The sequence below is a fragment of the Candida oxycetoniae genome, assembly GCF_023343755.2.
Source record: "Candida oxycetoniae strain CBS 10844 chromosome Unknown scaffold15, whole genome shotgun sequence".
Lineage (NCBI taxonomy): Eukaryota > Fungi > Ascomycota > Pichiomycetes > Serinales > Debaryomycetaceae > Lodderomyces > Lodderomyces oxycetoniae.
The window spans coordinates 41,966-59,644 of record NW_026055482.1 but is presented as its reverse complement, the minus strand read 5'-3'; the positions used below and the strand labels follow the sequence as shown (position 1 = coordinate 59,644).

Sequence of the window (17,679 nt, the reverse complement as noted above, 5' to 3'; positions counted from 1 at the left end):
TCAAACCCGTGCTCCACTATCTCGCTTCGCTCGATAGTGTTGCATTGTAGCGTTTCTTTTTTTTTCTTTTTTTTTTTTTTTTTTTCTGTTTATTATTTTTTCATCTCATAGCGATCTGATGCTGTAAGTTTGAGTATATTATTTTTCTTGAAATCTCCATCTATCCAGAGAAAAAGAACCAAGAGAATAATAAGATGATACTGGAAAAGGTGCTGGCGATGATCAAAATTAAGCTTATAATGCCGGTAAAAAATGCTGGAAAAGCTTGTAATACATCAATAAAAATTAGTAAGCTTATAATGGATCAATAAAAACTAGCAAGTTAGTAACCACATTTCCAATAGGAAGTCAAGATCCTTTTTTTAATTCAAGCTTTTCTCGTAAATCTATTTTAAGTTTAACGTTAAAGTTACCGTTGATGATTTTGTTAATGATTTTGTTCCTAATTAGGAATAACTAGACGCGTATATTTTTCCTAAAATCAAAATGTCTTCTCATTTTGAGAAGGGAAATGAAAGGGAGGAAAAAAAAAAAAAAAGGAGGAAAGGAAAGGAAAGGAAAGGAAGGAAGGAGAGGAAGTACGCGCGGGAAATAGGATAGCGGGAACAAAACTCAAATTTAGAACCAGAACTAGAGACAGAACCAAGAAGGAGTTGTAAGCTATATTTTTCCAAGATGAATAGTACTGAGACTCAAACTCAAACTCATACTCAAACTCAAACTCAAACTCAAACTGCCACTAAATCGCCTTCAGTATCCTCAATATCCTCTATTGAGACAAATAACTCTACAGAACATTTGATTGCAAGCTTATCAAGTACACAGGTCAACAGCCAAATTTCAGAATCAAGTAAGATACCACAGTCTGAGGCAATCAAAGCAGACATTCTCAATAACTCTTTGTTGGATGCAAAAGCTAGACAAGAGTCTAAAACTCCAAAGAAAAAGGCTATAAAGTTCACTGTGCGCAAGGTGTCGCATGAGCCAATAAACGCTTCTACAGCAACGTCGCCCCATATTAGCCATAGCCATAGCCATAAAGATAAGGTTGTACTGGGTGAGCACGAGGATATTAGAAAATTGCAGAGCATCCAATCCAAATATGATCAATATGACGCGAGAATAATAAAGATTGACAAGGAAATCGAGTTTCTTATTCAATTATTACCTCCCTACAATGTGGAAATCGACTATGGCACGCGAGTCAAAATAAACAAGGCAATTGAGAAATTGAGAATGAAGAAGGATGAAATTGAAAAGAAAAAGTATACTTTAGGAATAACGATTAGTAGACTATGGAGAAGTTGCGAGGGAAGTGAAATTTGGGTTAGAAAGTTTGATAATTGGTGAGTGGCGTTGCTGACAAAACATTTTGTGAATTCCCTTTTCTTCGACACTATTGAGCAGAGCGAGATAGTGGAGCACACTAGCTGGAGCAACACTAGTTGCCACCGACAATCAAACCCCCGTTTTCTCTCGTGGAGATGGTACCAACCCCATTTTCTTTTGTGGAGATGGTACCAACCCTATTTTCTTTTGTGGAGATGGTACCAACCCCATTTTCTTTTGTGGAGATGGTACCAACCCCATTTTCTTTTGTGGAGATGGTACCAACCCCATTTTCTTTTGTGGAGATGGTACCAACCCCATTTTCTTTTGTGGAGATGGTACCAACCCCATTTTCTTTTGTGGAGATGGTACCAATCCCATTTTCTTTCGTGGAGATGGCAAGTGATGTACACAGTTAGTATTTTAGTTGTTAGATGGAACTATTTATATGTACATATCGGAATATGGGATAAGGTAATATTAGTTTATGTATACGAAAATTCGTAAAAGCTTTGTTAATTGTTTTTCACTGCAGGGCAACTGAGTTTATTCAATTGTATTGAATTTTCCCGTATCGTTAAGAGTAAGCAACTTGAAAAAGAAGGTTTTTTTTACTCATCAGGTTGATCTGATATTGTATTGTACTATGATTAGTCTTTTAATTAATAATTTTAGTACCAATAATTTTTTCAGTTGAAGAAATAAGGGGGTAGAAAAAACATTACCTCTTAATTACCGAAAATATACGTTTACTTTTGATCTAAAATGAAAAAGAATACAAATTTGAAAATGTTGAAGCTGTTTTAGAATACACAAGAAATGGTACATATGTAGATGAGGAAAAAAATGCAATTGAGTGGAACAGAAACACAGCTTGGATGATGATTTGATGAAACACAAATGGGCTTGATTGCATTATCGAGCGAAGCGGGATAGTGGAGCACTGACTGTCACCGACACACTGACATTATCGAACGAAGCGGGATAGTGAAGTACATTGACTATTTTAGCGACACACTGACACTATCTCGCTTCGCTCGATAGTGTCAGTGTGTCGCTGGGTCCTTTCTAGAAACAGAGTTGATTTTACCAACATATTACTCCGGACCAAATGGACCTAGAGAAAAAAAACAAAACTTTCATCATCAGCTAAAAACCTTTCATCATCAGCTAAAAACCTTTCATCAGTAGCTAACTCTGTAATAAGCTTTCATCAACACTATCGCAACACCGTGTCGGTCAGTGTGCTCCAACATCGAGCAAAGCGAGATAGTGTCAATAGCGTCGATATAGTCGATAGTGTCGATAGTGTCGATAGTGTCAGTGCCTTTATTTTTTCTTCTCCCATGTTAAAAAATGAGGCCCATTATGCTACCAAATGATTATACATACGTTATTGTTAAAATTTCTTGTCATTGTAGCATGTCATTTTGATGACCAGCTCAACATAACCGTAACCATCATTACTTGCACTAACCACGGCCCCTTCTTCATTATTCCCGACAGCTAGTACAATAGAGATTTATTGTGGAAAATTCCTACATCAAGCTCTTTAACAAAAAAATACTGCTACTACACTCAACGGAACAACCTTTTATTCTTGTCTTTTGTGTGATGTTTCATTGATACAAATCAATGTTGGACCTAGTTACTAGTTTGTAGATACAAGAGTTGAAGATTCCTTTACTTTTGTGTGTAACGTTTTATATTTTTTTTTTTCTCTTTATAGATTTATACCAAAGCAGCACATGGTGGAAAAATCGTTTCAGCCTCACTATAGAAAGTTTACCCTGAGACGACTCTATGCATATTTGTAGAAAAACCTTGAATAACATGGCCCACAAAAGGATCATCTCTCATCCTTTTTGTAATTCTTCAAACACTCTTCAAACCTCTAATCCTTAAAATGCCTAAACATTTAATTTAAGCTTTATGTTAGATTTCCCATCAAAAGAAAACAAATCCATCATCAAGAGTTAAGCCTTAAACAAGTCAAGTGCTTTTTTTTTTTTTTTTTTCTTCTAATTCAATAAATTATCATAGTACAAGTTCACAACTGATTTTTTATTAACCAAACTGGTTACCACAGACAAACACCTGTCACGAATTAACAAGAGCTAGACCAAGAAAAAAATTGAAATAAGATCTTTGGCAACAAGTAGAAGACGAAAATTCTTTCAACAAACGGGGTTTTTAATCATATCTATTCCATTCTATTATTGCTGAAATCTGTCCTATATTTTTTTCTCCCCTTCCTTCCTTCCTGAATGTCTGGCAGATTTAGAGTAGATACAAATGATCAGCAAAGGGTTCAGTCATCAACGCACAGAAATTTTGAGAAGGAGGAAGACATCGCTACGACAAGTGGAAAGGTGGATATCGGTAGCCTGGAAGAGGAGCATATCGGTAACAAGGAGCATATCGGTAGTCTAGAAAAGGTGCATATCGGTAGCCTGGAAGAGGAGCATATCGGTAGCCTGGAAAAGGAGGATATCGGTAACAAGGAGCACATCGATAACCTGGAAAAGGAGCACATTGATAACCTAGAAAAGGAGCACATTGATAACCTGGAAGAGGAGCACATTGATAACCTGGAAGAGGAGCATATGGGTGCCTTGGAGATGAAAACAGCAACAGTTATGTCCAGCAATCACCATCATCCAAAGCATCTAGATCTGACCAAAACTCTACCTCAAGAACCCCATGACAATATGATCACCGAGTCTGGAAGCGGGAATCGCGACTCAATACTGAAACCACACATAAATATCAAGATCCCCCCAGCTGAACATTTTGCTCCAGTATATGTACCGAAAGCTAAGAATGATGACGGGTCGCAACACACTAAATCCGCACAAACCGGTTTCAAAGACATACTAAAGTTCCCCAGTGAATCGTCTCATTCGTACTCCTACGCACATTTATCCCCAAACTCGCTAGCGCTAAGGTTGAACGTTTTGAAGCGTTGTTTAGAGATTTTAAAGGATAGACCTGATTTATTCAAATCAATTGCAACAAACCCAGACCAAGTCGAACAAAGCAATATCACAATGGGCTCAATCTATGAACAGGCCCCACCTTCGCGTTGCAGTATGTCTAGATCGAGTTTGTTCACACATTCTGACAACAGCGCCACGGACTTGATTCAGGAATCGACACCTCCTTCTCTGCACTTGGTGGAAAAGTCGAACAAAAAATATAAACTTCAGTCCAACGCATCCTCGGCAGCTTTGGCTGCTCTATTCAGACTGGATTTACAGACATCAGATGATATGGTATTGGACCAAACCAACAATAGCAGGAACAACAACAGCAACAGCAACAACAACAACAACAATTACATGAGAAAAAGCTCGTCCCCTTCGGCTCCTTCCAACTTGAAATGTGACAGCTTTGCACAAAGCACAATGAATTTATCTGTCAAAAATGATTTAAAAGACATTTTTAATCTACTCGAGAATGACATGGACTCTGTGATGAAAAACACCGAAATTGCATCAACCCTACATGATTTATCACTTTCTTCTGACGATGCACAGTACAGGCTAAAATACAACATGATAAAGAGGAAGCTCATTTATGCCTTGGCAATGCCATTTGTTGAGACAGCAGTTCAAACTTCATCTTTATTGGAAAGCGAAGTTGGCGGTTCATTAAGGTCAGCACCCGTTCGACCATCGACTACTGCTTTAAACTTACTTTACAATAACTATTCCAATCTGCCAACAACGCCGACATTCAACTTTAACGACGGTTCAAAAAATACTACCAACAACAATAACAGTGGCAATAATAAAAAGCGCCCATTTCAATCCATGCTAACCAGCAAATACTCAGCCCCTCAATCCGTATTTACTATCGAGTCAGACCTACCTTGGTCAATCAAAGCAGCGAATGATTTGGCATGTCTCATGTTTGGGATCTCAAAAAACACTATTAAATCTCTCACGCTAACGGATTTAATTGCACCCCAGTTTCGGGACTTTGTTTTGTCGAGGTTGACAAGATACACGTTTGAAAAGGGCCGGCTGGACTTTATCTTATTCGCAGGTGAAATTGTGGCTATAGTTAGACCAGGTGACCGTGGTTTTTCTTGGACCTCAATATGGGCCAAGAAGAAGGGAAATTTAATCTTTTTCATGTTTGATCAGATTCCTTGCGACGCTTTTGATGTTATTGTTCGGCGTGCTGAATCTGGCGCTTACACAGTAGACTCGGTTCGGGAAATAGCCGGAAACCTTGTTTGTGAGAATGGTTTAGACCGGATTGAGAATGTGAGTGATTTAAGCCATTCCTTGGGACAAGAGTTGGAAAAATTCAACGAGGAAGTGGGAAGCAACAAAGACTACAGAAATTGCAATGAAAGTGGTGTCATCAATAGAATAAGGTACTTCACTTTGCAGCTTGAGAATGGGAAAGAAAACATTCCATGCGCAATAACGTCAAGTACCTTACCATGTGAAGATGACGTTTTTCAAATGAAATTAAAGATTCACACTATGCCATATATTGCAGGAATCTTTGTTCTAGATGCTAAGAACTTTCATATACTTTCATGCAATAATGCCATTGCGAAAAATTTGTTTGGGAGATCTTCAGAGGAATTGCGCAATCAGTCAATTGATAAACTATTACCAAGATTTACAAACATTTTGAATGTGGGACTTGAAAAAAACGCAGAAGCGTTTCAATTAACAAATGGATTAGTTTTGCCAGAGCACTTTTTCAGAAAGTATGATGCTCTTATTAAATTTCAAAGTCAGACCCAACCGGGACACTCAAAAGAGGATTTATTTTTTAGGTCTCAAGGGATCGAAGGAAAACATCACGATGGTAAAATCATATTTGTTGATGTTCAAGCTCGCTCATCGAGTGAAAGTACCTTGATCCTCTGGGTGACATATTCCAGGAAGAGACGAGAACGTAATATTACAAAGGAGTTGGACAAACTTAGCTCGTCCACGTCTTCAATCTCCTTGGCTTCGAGCAATAAGTCTATTGCGTCTTTAAGCTCGCGAGCCAAATCCCACTCTAGTTACTTGAAGTTATCGGAGATGAAACAAATTTGTACACCTAAAGACGAGAAACCAACAGCAACATTAGCATCAACTAACACCAACACCAACACCAACACCAACACCAACAATAATATTAACACTAATACTGATATTAATACTAATACTACTACCAATACCACGAATGATTCGTTGTCTACACCTGGTCATCTTCCGTCTCAAATAAAATTATTTGACAACGAAAAGGAAAATGAGTTGTTGGAATTCTCTCCAAGAGAAATAACAAGGTCACTGAGCACCAGAATACTTGATAGGGTTGCTTATGCAATGCCCAGGGCGAGTTTGGATAGCTTCATTTTTAATGAGGAAATGAAGTCTGAGAAGGAGTTGGAGGAGGCTCTCAAGAATGAACGTCCAAAGACCAAGCGCGAAGCTACATACTATTCTGAGGCAGAGATACTAAAGTTGGAAAACGACTCACTAGCTGATATCCAGTCCAAATCTTTGAAATGGCCCTCGGAAGTTGGTTTGGCAAGAAGAACCAAGAAGTTTTCCGAATTTGATGTGGTAAAAGAGATGGGCGAAGGAGCGTATGGCAAAGTTCTTCTTGTGCAACATAAAGAGGATACACTATACAAAGTGATAGTCAAATGTATTGATAAGGAGAGAATACTTGTTGACACGTGGGTGCGAGACAGAAGATTGGGAACCATCCCAAGTGAAATCCAAATAATGGCCTTTTTGAATTCTGAACCCCATCCAAACATAATGCGAATAATTGATTTCTTTGAGGACCAAAAATGTTACTATCTCGAAACTCCAATATTTGGGGACCCACCGGCTATTGATTTGTTTGACTACATTGAGGTGAAAAAAGATATGACTGAGTTTGACTGCAAGTTCATATTCAAGCAAATAGTATCATCCATTTATCATTTACATAAGGAAGGAATAGTTCACCGGGACATAAAGGACGAGAATATCATAGTGGATGAAAAGGGGATCATTAAGTTGATTGATTTCGGGTCTGCAGGCTACGTCAAACAAGGGCCTTTCGATGTTTTTGTTGGTACTATTGATTACGCATCGCCAGAAGTCTTGCGTGGTGAAAAGTATGAAGGCAAACCTCAAGATATTTGGGCCTTGGGGATCCTATTATATACAATGTTGTATAAGGAGAACCCCTTCTACAATGTGGATGAGATTATGGAAGGTGATCTAAGAATACCTTACGTTGTAAGTGAAGCTAGCTTATCGTTGATAAAAAAGATTTTGGTTAGAGACGTTAGTACAAGACCTACAATCTCCGATATAATGGAAGAAGAATGGTTACAATTTTGAAAATGAACTGAAAGCCGAACTCGTCTATTTCTTTTCTTTTTGTTTTGGAAGAGGTTGGTCTCTTGAGGACGGTTCCAGTTAGTAAGGATGCAAATTGGCATTCAACATAAGACTTTTTATTTTATATAGAACTAAAAGCTTTACCTTTTCTTTTTTTTTTTTTTTTCACTTTTCTTTTTTGTTGCGCAATAGTTGAATAACTATAGCGACTATCAAGATTTTCTTTTGGTTTATGATATTTCATCTCTTTTTAACACATTGATTGATGTGATGGGGCCCAAGTTACGATGATTATTGAAGATGAAGTCACATTTACTATCTGTGACCAAAATCTACTTCAAATCCAAATCACTGCATTGCATACTGTTGATCTAAAATCCGTCCTTAAATATATTCCACTCAAAGCTTCATTTGAACAAGGGTGCAAATTGATGTCGGAAGGGTCCTCTACCATACATCTTTTCAGGGCTTCAAGTAGTAAAATACGACAGTGCTTATACTTGTGTAAATTGAAACTTACTACTAGCGACAAGGTAGAAAAATTTGGCATTTTGTATCCGGTGTTTGATGACATTTTTGCAGTATTCAGAATTCCTCGAGCAATTGATAAAACCGGTAGAGATTTAGAGCAATGCTGTAGTGTAAGGAAACAGGAGGATTTGACGGGAATTTTTGTACAATCTAGTGATCTTGTTGAGTCTAGTGTTTGCGATGTTGTCAATTTCTCAATGAAACCGCCCAACAGTGGGATCACTATTTCGGAAGAACAGCAGGACCCTTATTCATTCTTGCAAAGTAAATACTACCATTCCTTATATGCTTTGGGTGAGCCATTAAACTACTTCCCCAAAACCGCATTAACGAGATTTCGAAATTTGTGTCAAGACGAAAAGAAAATCGGCATTGTTTTGAAAAGCATGATTTTGACAATCGAGGACTTTGACAGGAGGTACGAGCCGCGTTTTATTGACATACTTGAAAACCCTCTGGCTACACAGTTTGAACGGAAAAGTATGGAAAAGCTAAAAGAAAAACTTGGCGTGAAGATTCAAGATGGAAGTCTTGTTGGCATAACCTCCGATTCTGTGCAAAAAGTTGTGCTTGAATTAAAAGTGAGGGAATCGCAATTGCAGATTGTGTTGTTGTTGGAGCTCTTGGAAACAATGAGGATCAAGGAGGCTACATTTCTCGAGGAAAACTTGAGAAAGCATAACAAACTTTTGAAGAAAACAAAGGCACTACAAAAAGTCACTCTAGTGAGATCGAAAAAGAAGAAACAGAAAAGAGTCGTCCCTACTCAGATAACCGGTGTTGGCGTTAGTGGTGATAATAGGGGTATTAGCACTGACACTCTGTCGGACTGGGAGTTCTCATTGTATTCTTATTTGAATAAGCTCATTGACCGGTTGAATTTGTGGGAGGTCTTGTTATCGAATAAAGATGCCAACAACAGCAACAACAATAACTCACATGGGTTTATGGCCTACGTATTAATACCTTATTACCACAAAAGGCTACCCTTAGTTATGAAGTATGTGATTGAAAATTTGAAAACAGTTAATATGAAGCTTACAAGCTCAAGGAAAAAGGTGGCGCAAGACAGTAAGGAAGCAAACCCAATTAAGAGACCAACTTTGAAACAGGATGAAAATGATATTACTACATCTCTTCTAGATGACATTTCTGTGAAACCGCTTAAACGGTCCATGTCTAATCTTGGACAGCCCAAAGATATGGATAGACGTCAAGTAGATTTGAATGTGAATGTGAATGCCAAACTGCTAGTGAAGCAGCAAAAACAAGCATTTCAAGAAGAGTCTACTTATATTTTCGGCCAAGTTAAACGTAGCAAAAGCATAGCTCATGCGCCCTCCGCCGAAATAATGAATACCCCAATGAAGGAGAAAGGGAAGAAGGCCAAGCTTCAAACATTATCCTTTTCGCAAGTTCAGGCAACACCAGCAAAAAGGCAATTAAACAATGAAACGGAAATATATACACCTGATAACCGTGAAATTACGGTTTTTTCTAGCCCGACAGACACTTTTGCAAAACCCGAGCTTTCAAGGTTTAGTATGATGACCAGGAAATTACAAAACGCTGCTGCGATAGAGAATGTGGTAGATGCGACGCCTAAAAAAAAAACAATGATTAAAGAAGACTATCTTAAGGAAAAAGGTGACAGAAGTTGAAGAAAACTAGATTACAAATAGGAAAACGGAAATGTTTTATGTTTGTTGTTCTTTGCATTTGAAAACTCAGGCTGGATGATGATCTCAAGCCGAGTGATCTCAAGCCGGGTGATCTCAAGCCGGGTGATCTCAACCCCCTCCTTTATTTGATTTGTAAAAAGGGAGAGGGGAGGGGAGGGGGGGTGGTCCATGTTAGACTTAGAAAAGAAAAAAAAAATAAACCAAAAATAGAAGAAAAAAACACCCTACGTTGATACTAATGAGAGGCGGTCATACCCTTAGAAATAAAGGGCACTTATATATATAACGACTTAATCGCTGTTAGTAAAAAAAAATACATTCAGCAGTTTCCTGCTATATTGAGGTTTCTCCAAAGAAAATACCTCTTACAATATCTTTTGCATCACTCTGGCCAAGAATAATTTCCGCTAATGGTTCTCCAATTCGATTGCGCAATTTTTCCTTTACATCCTCCTGTATTTCATCAGAATCTATTTGGTCTGATTCAACGGGAAGTTCAATTTTTAGTTTTCGTAATATATCAACCACTGTGTTAATCAAGATTCCCTTTTCATATTCAGACAGGTTTTCTTCAATTATTGACTTGTGCCAAACCTTCAAATTCCCAATAACAACCAACTTCAAAACTTCTGCTCCCATATTTTTTAGACCCAACAAAGCGCCAAAGTGAGTACCAATTGGTTTTGAGGAATCTAATAATGCTCTCAACAATGTTCTAGTCACCCTTGGCCGAAGCGTCGAATAAGAGGACCCGTATACTTTAATTATATGTTCTAATAAAATTGCAGCAAACTCCCGGATTGCTAATTGGCTTTTCAAACTTTCTTCGTAACCCTCGGAACTTTCTTTCACCACGGGTCCAATTCTCTTTGCTAAAAGTAATGTCAAGATACAAGGCATTAGCGCATGAACATAAGGATCTAAAAAGATTGTCTTGTTGTCAACCAAAGCAGATATCACTTCAAGCATTGACGACAAAATGTCCATATTTCTCAACTGGTTCGTAATTTGCTCAGCGACAAATTGAATAAAGTAGGGCACAAGCTGGTGTAATCCAGGGTCCGATTTAAGTGATGCCAAAGCAGCATTTCTCATACTTTCCTTCTCAGGGTCGGTGGATATCAACACCTCCACCACCTTGTCAAAATATAACTTCAACTCCTTGGATAAAACGTGCTTCACTAGAGGTCTAGTCTTAAAGTCCTTTTCGGTTATCTTTTTATTTTTGGCCAGTGTACCATCATCCGAGGTATCCTTTCCATCGCTCGATGTACCAAAAGCTAATATGTCATTACCCAACATGGCCGAAGTTGCACCCCGAATAGCAGGCGGTAGATTTTTAATCTCTGACGGAAGTGGGTTCTGGGGAACCATTGGTTGCACACCTTCTATAGCTAGCCAATGGGCAGTAAACGTAGTCTTTCTCGGTACTTTGGGAAGCTCTTGATTTATTAGTTTTTCAAATTCTATTTCATGGTCATCAACATAGTATAATGTTTGACCTCCGGCTCCAACCATTGTTTCCTTAAAAGTCACCGTTTGTGAGTTATCGTACCCATACAAAGGTTCCACATTCAACACCTTCAAAGCATAATCAATATCCGTAGTCATTAGCAATTTTCTTTTCGAATGACGCATAAATTTGATTGCAAGTTCAAGAATTTCGTGTATTCTATACTCAACATCCATGGCCAAATTCTTGGCAGCTTCGTCGGGAAGGTTAATCCCCAATGAGTCCGCAGCATCCTTAACAGTATCGTAAGGTGACCATAAGGAATGGGATAGCGGTACTCGTGAATCCATGATGATGATGATGGTGATGAATATCGGGGTCTTGAAAGAAACCCATAGTTCAAGGAAAACAAAAATTGAAAATAGTTTTTGTTTACACGACTTTGGTGGAAGCAGAAGAAAAAAGAATATATTAACAAATCACGTGACTATATCTGAAGCCAAAGAAATAGAATTTTCCCTCTCTCCAATTTGGTTCATCATGCTAGGAGGAGTTCTTTAACTAGAATAAAAAGTCGATTTCTGTTCAAAGCGGTTTATTAAAAGCTTTTCAAATTAAAATTGTAACTCTATTAATTTACTATATACACTCGGGAAAGGGAATTGGAAATAGGAACCAAAGGCGCGCAGAAAGCACACATACAAGGAGGTGTGTGTGTGTGGGGAAGGGGATATTCTAGTATTAATCTAGTAATCGAGGATTTGCATCGGTGACTACCTTTGTTGCTCGCCTGTAGTTTGTTGATTCTCTCAAATTCTTAAACTTAGGGGTTTCAATAACCACTTCATTTTCAAACTGCGGGTTTTCCTCAGTGGTGATTCTGGAAATAATCTTATACATATCAGCGTCTCTAATCCAGGCTCTTAAGAATTTGGTACATGCGTTATCATGTTGCATATAATTTTTATAGGTCTTCAATATGGAAAGATACAAACCTAACCTTTCTTTGGTGCTTGATTGTTCAGAAAGAACAGTGGCATTCATGAGCGCCGACCAATCGGCATTCGCAATATACTGATACCCTTCGTCGTCCAATTTTTGCAACAATTGATTCCATAATGCCAAAATTTCTTCAATGGAATAATCAGCGCTTCCTGTCTTCTTTAATATGATACGGTGGGAAATGACACTTTTGGGCACATTGAATTTATCAAAAGCATTAATAACGTCCTGAATCAAACTCTTATCTGTCCATACCATGTTTGAAGTCAATGTGTTTAAAAATAGTTCATCAATTTTCTCGCTCTTGCTGAAAATTAATTTCAAAAGGTGGAGAGACTCATCTGTTGGCTCGGGATACTTCTTGAAGAAAAGTTTAAACAAACCAGTATTCACAGTAGAAGCTCTTGCAGCAGTCTCTACAGATGAAATTGCATAGTGCCGACAAATACGGCTCCAAATATCAATAACTTCTTCCATGGGGTCCCCAGCTTCCACGCAATTTTCCAAAAATGAAACCATATATGGCGCCTTTAAAATTACCAGGTATGGCAAATCTTCATATTCTTCAACCGCTTTTTCGAAAAATCTTTTAGCAATTAGAGTATCTTTACACTTGCCGATAAAGACTAGGTGCAACTGCGATAATCCAGATTCAATGGGATAACGATTGGAAGGAGCAGCTTCGTATTGGGCCATCAATGCCTCCAACGCGTCTAATCCCCTAGCATGGTCCCCCTCCCGAATGGCAATTTGACCCATTCTTTCAATTAAATCAGGGTGTACTGAATCAGCTTCATTGACACTCATTTTGTAAATCAGCTTAATCTCGTCGTAAGTGAACCTTTTACTATCATAAGCAACTTGAAGCACCATGGACAAGACTTTATGGGTCAAAAACATGCGGCCAACTCCGCCGTTTCCATTCTCCTCTTCTGACCAACTAACACCAGTCTCCCAAAGATCCAAAATTTCATTATTCAATTTGAATTGTAACAAAGTACCAAATATCTTAAACAACATATCCGGATTCAAAAACTGCTTCCACTCACCAGCGGCAATTAATTCACTTAGATTGATTATCGCTGATTGGAATATGATATCTTCGTGGAAAGATGCCGCATTATCCTTGTCTCTATTTCGCGATGAGCCCAATCTCTCGCGTCTCAGAAGTATGGTTTCGCTGTACAAGGATGCCACGTACTTTGCCAAATCTCTACTGCTCATTTGGCGCCTGAATTCTTCATCCTGTATCTTTTTCAGAAACTCTTCAATAGTGTCAAAACGACGAATCGTAGAGCTCCATTTTGTAAAGTGGTTAGGCTTATGGTAGCACTTTGTGAATTTCTTAGCATATCCATTAGGTAATGGAAAATCCTGGTTAGCATTAGCAGTAGTAGGAGGGGGAGGAGCCACTTCCGCCACTGTTGAGTTTGTTCTTAAAAAGACTAGTTTCGAGTCAAAGTTGGAAGTAGTGGTTGTGTTTGTAGATGTAGAAGCTACTATTGGAGACGAAGCAGCAGCAGCTCCAGCTCCACCGGTATGCTTAAATTTCAGTATTAAGGCCGGCCTTATACTCTGCGAAGAGTTTATTATTCTAAACATTCTTGTTGTCTATTTACTGCCTGCTGTCTGTTACTATAGATGTTTTACCACTGATACTAACGCTAATATTATTTTGCAATAATTATCTATAAGTTTCCTCCCTTACCAGAAGCTGTTACTAGAGATGGAAAAAGGGATCAACTCTGTAAGCTTCTTGCTAGGATTATATAGCTTGACTAACTATGAAAAAAAAAATAATCAGATGAGGCGGCGGAAAAAAGAAAACGGAATGCGAAAGAGAGCGAGCGAGAAAAAAAAAAAAAAAAACCACTAACGGAAGAAACCATACCACGGATCAAGTTTACTAACCATCTGTTTATCATCTGTTTATCATCACCTATAATCATCTGCTAAGCCTTGTGCTGACCAACAAATTTTTATGTATAAAATAAAGGGGGCGCGCAGCATTGATCACACAATACAGAAATGTATGTACCTAAAAGTGGATAGGATGTAATAGAGAAGAAACTTTCCCTTAATGGTTCTATACGGTTACCCTTAATGGCTCTATACGGTTACTCTTAATGGCTCTATACGGTTACTCTTCAATATACACCATCATATGTATAACATGTTTGTATATTATATATCACCAGTTTGTGTAAAAAAGTTTTCTCGTACTATTGACTCTATACGACGAAAAAGAAAAAAAAAAGAAAATGCAAATATGGTTTAGATTAGCGACTCCGGTCTTCAGTGTACCACTACAACAAATGTTTATAACTGGGATCATCACACTGAGAACGTAGTGTAACTCACCATCCCCCTATTATTGATTTTTTTTTTTTGGTGGTTGGTATTGGTGTAGACACACACCAGAATGATTCTGTTGGCTGAGCCAAGGTGGGCCCCATCCGCGGTACCAATATAATACGAACGCACATGGTAGCAACATAACATCAACGCACATGGTAGCACCATTTCTTAGTGCGGCTTGAAAATTGGAAGGGCATCTTTCTTTACCAGTAAAGGTAAAGGTCATCTGTCATCATCTAGGAGTGAGTTGTAGGGGAAACTGAGCATTTGAGGTAGGAGAGATTAAGCATAGAGCTAAGAGAGAAAGAGAGAGAGAGATAGACCAAAAAAGAGGTGTGGTGTGTGTAGATTATGACGTCAACTACGGGATTTAACTCTAGCAAACTTACTAACCAAGCAAGCGATAATGATGAGAAACAACGGAAACGAAGAGAGCAGTTAGCTGCCTGGCGACAGAAGAAGCAGCAAGCTCTACTTGATAAAAAACAGGCGGTGCTGAAAGTAGAAACAGAACCGGAAGATGAAGATGGAGAAAAAAAGCGACTTAGACAACAGAGAATTGAAGAGTGGAAAAGGGCTCGATTACAAAAGGAAAAGGAAAAGGAAAGCACCATCTTGGAGTCGCAGCCGCGTTTGAGGACGTCCATTACGTTGTTAAAAAAGCCTTCTTCTTTCGGTAAAGGAAAGACCAACTTGCAGAGGAAGAGAGTAATATTAGCAGATAATGAAGAAGAAACTGAAGTTTTGAAGAAGAAGATTCCACGGTTTTCAAATGGCAGTTTTGAAAAGAGTTCAAACGGAAAAATTGAGACTCTTGATAACGACGATAATAACGCTGATGAACTTGATAATTTTATGGGATTGCTAAATAATGAAGAAAAAGGGCAGCATTCTCGCGGTATAGATAATGACATGATTGCAGACGAAGACGAAGATGAAGGTGAAGATGTATACGAAAAAGAAGTTCTCGATAATGAAGACGAGATTGATAAAATTCTCAGCACAAAGTTGACCAAGTTGCGGAACGTTGGGAAAGAGTTGAAAGAGATTGACCATGCTTCTATTGATTACCCGCTGTTTAGCAAAAACTTTTATCAAGAACCATTTGAAATAAGAAATATGAGCCAACAAGAAATTGATATGGTGAGATTAGAACTCGATAATATCAAAGTAAGAGGAAAACATATTCCAGCACCATTCACAAAATGGTCCCAGTTATTAGTTCCAGAGAACCTTTCATCAACGGTCAATGAAGATTTTGGGTTTGTCAAACCATCTCCTATACAAAGTCAAGCTATTCCAATAATACTTTCTGGGCGAGACATGATTGGTGTTGCCAAGACTGGGTCCGGAAAAACATTAGCATATGTAATCCCGATGTTACGACATGTGCAAGATAGACAAATTTTGAATTCTGGGGACGGTCCAACTGCATTGGTACTAAGTCCAACAAGAGAGCTTGCCTTACAAATCGAACAAGAAGTTACTAGATTCAAAAGGAATTTAAATTTCAAAGTGTGCTGTTGCTATGGTGGAGCTAATATTGAGAGCCAAATAACTGAACTAAAACGAGGGGTTGATGTAATAGTTGCTACTCCAGGTAGATTGATAGATTTGTTAGTAGCAAACAGTGGCAGAGTCACCTCTTTGCGAGGAACAACTTTTGTTGTTTTGGATGAGGCGGACCGAATGTTTGATATGGGGTTTGAACCACAGATTCAAAAAATCTTTTCGCAAATAAGACCTGATAAGCAAACCGTATTATTTTCGGCAACGTTCCCGAGAAAATTGGAGACGCTTGCTAAGAGATGGCTTCAAGATCCAATTGAAGTGATTGTCGGAGGAGTGGGTGTTGTTGCAACGGAAATTACGCAGAATGTTGTTATGCTTGAAGGACCAAATGAAAAGATGGCAAAACTTCAAGAGCTTCTTACTGAACATTCTGATGAAAAAGTACTTGTTTTTGTTGAGAAACAAATTGATGCAGACAAGTTAGTGTCTAGTCTTTTGAGAATGGGATTTCCATGTTTGGCCATTCATGGAGGTAAAGATCAGATTGATCGGCAACATGCCGTAAAAGAATTTGCTGATGAAAGTAGTGGGGTCAGTATATTGGTAGCAACTTCGATTGCAGCTCGCGGACTAGATGTCAAGAATTTAAGCTTAGTTGTCAATTTTGATCCACCTAGCCATCTTGAAGACTACGTGCACAGAGTTGGAAGAACTGGTCGAGCTGGTGCGAGAGGGGAGGCATTCACATTTGTAACGAAATCACAAGAGAAAGAAATCAGCATCATAGTCAAGGCTCTAAAGATGAGTTCAATTAAGGTGGAAACTGAATTACAGAGTATTGCCGACCTGTTTGGTAAAAAGCTTGAAACAGGCGAAGAAAAGAGGTCGTTTGGATTCGGGGGCAAGGGATTGGATAAGTTACAAAGCATACGAGACACCAAGATTCAAATGCAAAAGAAAATGTATGGAACTTTTGACCGTGATGAAACTGAGAAAAACAATGAGACTGAGCTGGGCACGGCAACCGCTGCCGCTACCGCTGCTACCGCTGCTGCCGTCGCTGCTACAGTAATGCCATCTTTCGAAGTAATTGAGGGAAACTCACCTGAAACATCGGGTCCTGATAAGTGCAAATTTTACAGTAGAATCACAATCAATGATCTACCGCAAAAAGTTAGATGGAAGATTGTTCAAAGAGAAAGCTTGTCTAAAATCATTGACACAACAAAGACTTCAATTACTACGAGGGGCCAGTATTACTCGCCTCTGTGCAAGCAACTTCCTACGAGTGATAAACCAAAACTTTACTTATTAGTTGAAGGTCTAACGCGACAAGCAGTTGAAGATGCAATCGCGATAATCAGGGAAAAAATGATTCAAGGCATACAAAATATGAGCTTGGAAGATCAAACAGGAAGGTATGTTGTTTGAAAAAAAAAGAGAAAGTAAGAAAAGT

At 38.5% G+C, this 17,679-nt stretch overlaps 7 protein-coding genes across 7 annotated transcripts; 4 read left to right on the top strand and 3 right to left on the bottom strand. All coding sequences in view use genetic code 12, as the record gives it.

Moving 5' to 3' along the window:
- Positions 1–675: 675 nt before the first annotated feature.
- Positions 676–1,350, top strand: KGF56_004301 (uncharacterized protein; the record flags this gene model as incomplete). The annotated part of the gene is made up of 1 exon (XM_049325726.1): positions 676–1,350. The coding sequence occupies one exon, from the start codon at positions 676–678 to the stop codon at positions 1,348–1,350; it is 675 nt and encodes a 224-aa protein (XP_049178587.1).
- A 108-nt stretch (positions 1,351–1,458) lies between these two features.
- Positions 1,459–1,710, bottom strand: KGF56_004300 (uncharacterized protein; the record flags this gene model as incomplete). The annotated part of the gene is made up of 1 exon (XM_049325725.1): positions 1,459–1,710. One exon carries the CDS (start codon positions 1,708–1,710, stop codon positions 1,459–1,461), a length of 252 nt encoding a protein of 83 aa, XP_049178586.1.
- A 1,886-nt stretch (positions 1,711–3,596) lies between these two features.
- Positions 3,597–7,685, top strand: FUN31 (serine/threonine protein kinase; the record flags this gene model as incomplete). Its single annotated transcript, XM_049325724.1, has 1 exon — positions 3,597–7,685. One exon carries the CDS (start codon positions 3,597–3,599, stop codon positions 7,683–7,685), a length of 4,089 nt encoding a protein of 1,362 aa, XP_049178585.1.
- Positions 7,686–7,972: 287 nt separating this feature from the next.
- On the top strand, positions 7,973–9,877 carry KGF56_004298 (uncharacterized protein; the record flags this gene model as incomplete). The annotated part of the gene is made up of 1 exon (XM_049325723.1): positions 7,973–9,877. One exon carries the CDS (start codon positions 7,973–7,975, stop codon positions 9,875–9,877), a length of 1,905 nt encoding a protein of 634 aa, XP_049178584.1.
- A 354-nt stretch (positions 9,878–10,231) lies between these two features.
- Positions 10,232–11,701, bottom strand: TAF60 (Taf60p; the record flags this gene model as incomplete). Its single annotated transcript, XM_049325722.1, has 1 exon — positions 10,232–11,701. One exon carries the CDS (start codon positions 11,699–11,701, stop codon positions 10,232–10,234), a length of 1,470 nt encoding a protein of 489 aa, XP_049178583.1.
- A 391-nt stretch (positions 11,702–12,092) lies between these two features.
- KGF56_004296 (uncharacterized protein) lies at positions 12,093–13,955 on the bottom strand (the record flags this gene model as incomplete). Its single annotated transcript, XM_049325721.1, has 1 exon — positions 12,093–13,955. The coding sequence occupies one exon, from the start codon at positions 13,953–13,955 to the stop codon at positions 12,093–12,095; it is 1,863 nt and encodes a 620-aa protein (XP_049178582.1).
- Positions 13,956–15,062: 1,107 nt separating this feature from the next.
- Positions 15,063–17,654, top strand: PRP5 (DEAD-box RNA helicase; the record flags this gene model as incomplete). Its single annotated transcript, XM_049325720.1, has 1 exon — positions 15,063–17,654. The coding sequence occupies one exon, from the start codon at positions 15,063–15,065 to the stop codon at positions 17,652–17,654; it is 2,592 nt and encodes an 863-aa protein (XP_049178581.1).
- Positions 17,655–17,679: the final 25 nt, after the last annotated feature.